We start from the raw sequence: 1,036 nt of genomic DNA on the forward strand, positions 1-1,036 counted from the left end.
CACAACAGCTCTTTCTGCACAGCTAACGTCAGCTCTATTTCTCATCTACTACCAAAAAAGATCAAAACAACACATGCACATAGCGCTAGAACTAGACCAAATTGCATAATAAAATTCACCTACATGTTGTCACATAAACTATAGAACCCTGAGAGTGATAGATGTTGCATTGCCTTCAATATTGATAAAGCAGCAGTAGAAGATATATCATGGGGTCCATTTGACCCCGGGCTTTTCGGATGTATGTGGAGTGCATACAGCAGTTGCTGTAAATGACAGAGGCGCAGGAATTTCATTATATGTAGATAAGGTGAAATGAGGAAAAGTCAAAAAAATTCAGCATCAACAGACAATAATTTTGGTACTAATTTTTATGTTGAAAATCAAAACGGGTCAATATGACCCGGAGGATAACAGGAGGGTTAATATGCATATGCCCAACTCCCGTTTGATGTCATTAATGAACGCGTCCTTCTCTGAACACTGGCTGGCAATTTTTCTCAAACATTTCTCCTCTTCCAATGCTCGTGCAATTTCTTTCTTCCCCTAAACGATAGAACTTTTTCAGTTGCAAATAATAATAATTAACATAATTTAATTTTCAGGCTACTACTTACAAAAGCATCCATCCGACGTCCAATTCTCAGGTAAAAACGATTTTGTCGGTTAAATTTCAAACAGTTGGCAATCATCAAGTTGAAATCGGCCATAAATTCATTCACATTCATGTATTCAAATTGAAGTACCTTTTTGCGCATTGTGCCCAAATCCATCGGATTGGAAATTATGGATCTATATCCGGGTACAATTTCCTCGCTCACTGGTTGCGCAAACACTTCTTCGACATCAAAGGCAAGAAGTCTGTTAACGAGGTCAAGTAACAACAGCTTTATTGGAAAACAAACACTGTGCATTCTTTCCATTTCAACAATAACTACAAACAAAAAAGAAGCATGTATGATGAATTCATCTTGAATAGACAATACTGTTAATGAAATTTCAAATGTCAGATTGGGTTGGAAAATTGTAAAAAAAA

The 1,036-nt window shown here is 36.6% G+C and overlaps 1 protein-coding gene across 1 annotated transcript; it reads right to left on the reverse strand.

Moving 5' to 3' along the window:
• Positions 1-393: 393 nt before the first annotated feature.
• Positions 394-914, reverse strand: Tsp_15154 (bromodomain-containing protein 9). The gene is made up of 2 exons (XM_003367002.1): positions 618-914; positions 394-546 (listed from the first exon to the last, which is right to left on the reverse strand). Exons 1-2 carry the CDS (start codon positions 912-914, stop codon positions 394-396), a joined length of 450 nt encoding a protein of 149 aa, XP_003367050.1.
• Between the last annotated feature and the right edge of the window lie 122 nt (positions 915-1,036).

The sequence above is a fragment of the Trichinella spiralis genome (assembly GCF_000181795.1).
Source record: "Trichinella spiralis strain ISS 195 chromosome Unknown Scfld5022, whole genome shotgun sequence".
Lineage (NCBI taxonomy): Eukaryota > Metazoa > Nematoda > Enoplea > Trichinellida > Trichinellidae > Trichinella > Trichinella spiralis.

Excerpts from the sequence above, each read along its gene's own strand:
- Tsp_15154 (XM_003367002.1), bottom strand. The coding sequence starts at position 914 with ATGCACAGTGTTTGTTTTCCAATAAAGCTGTTGTTACTTGACCTCGTT. Across the intron at positions 547-617 it reads GACGTCGGATGGATGCTTTT|GGGAAGAAAGAAATTGCACG; the intron begins GTAAGTAGTAGC and ends TCTATCGTTTAG.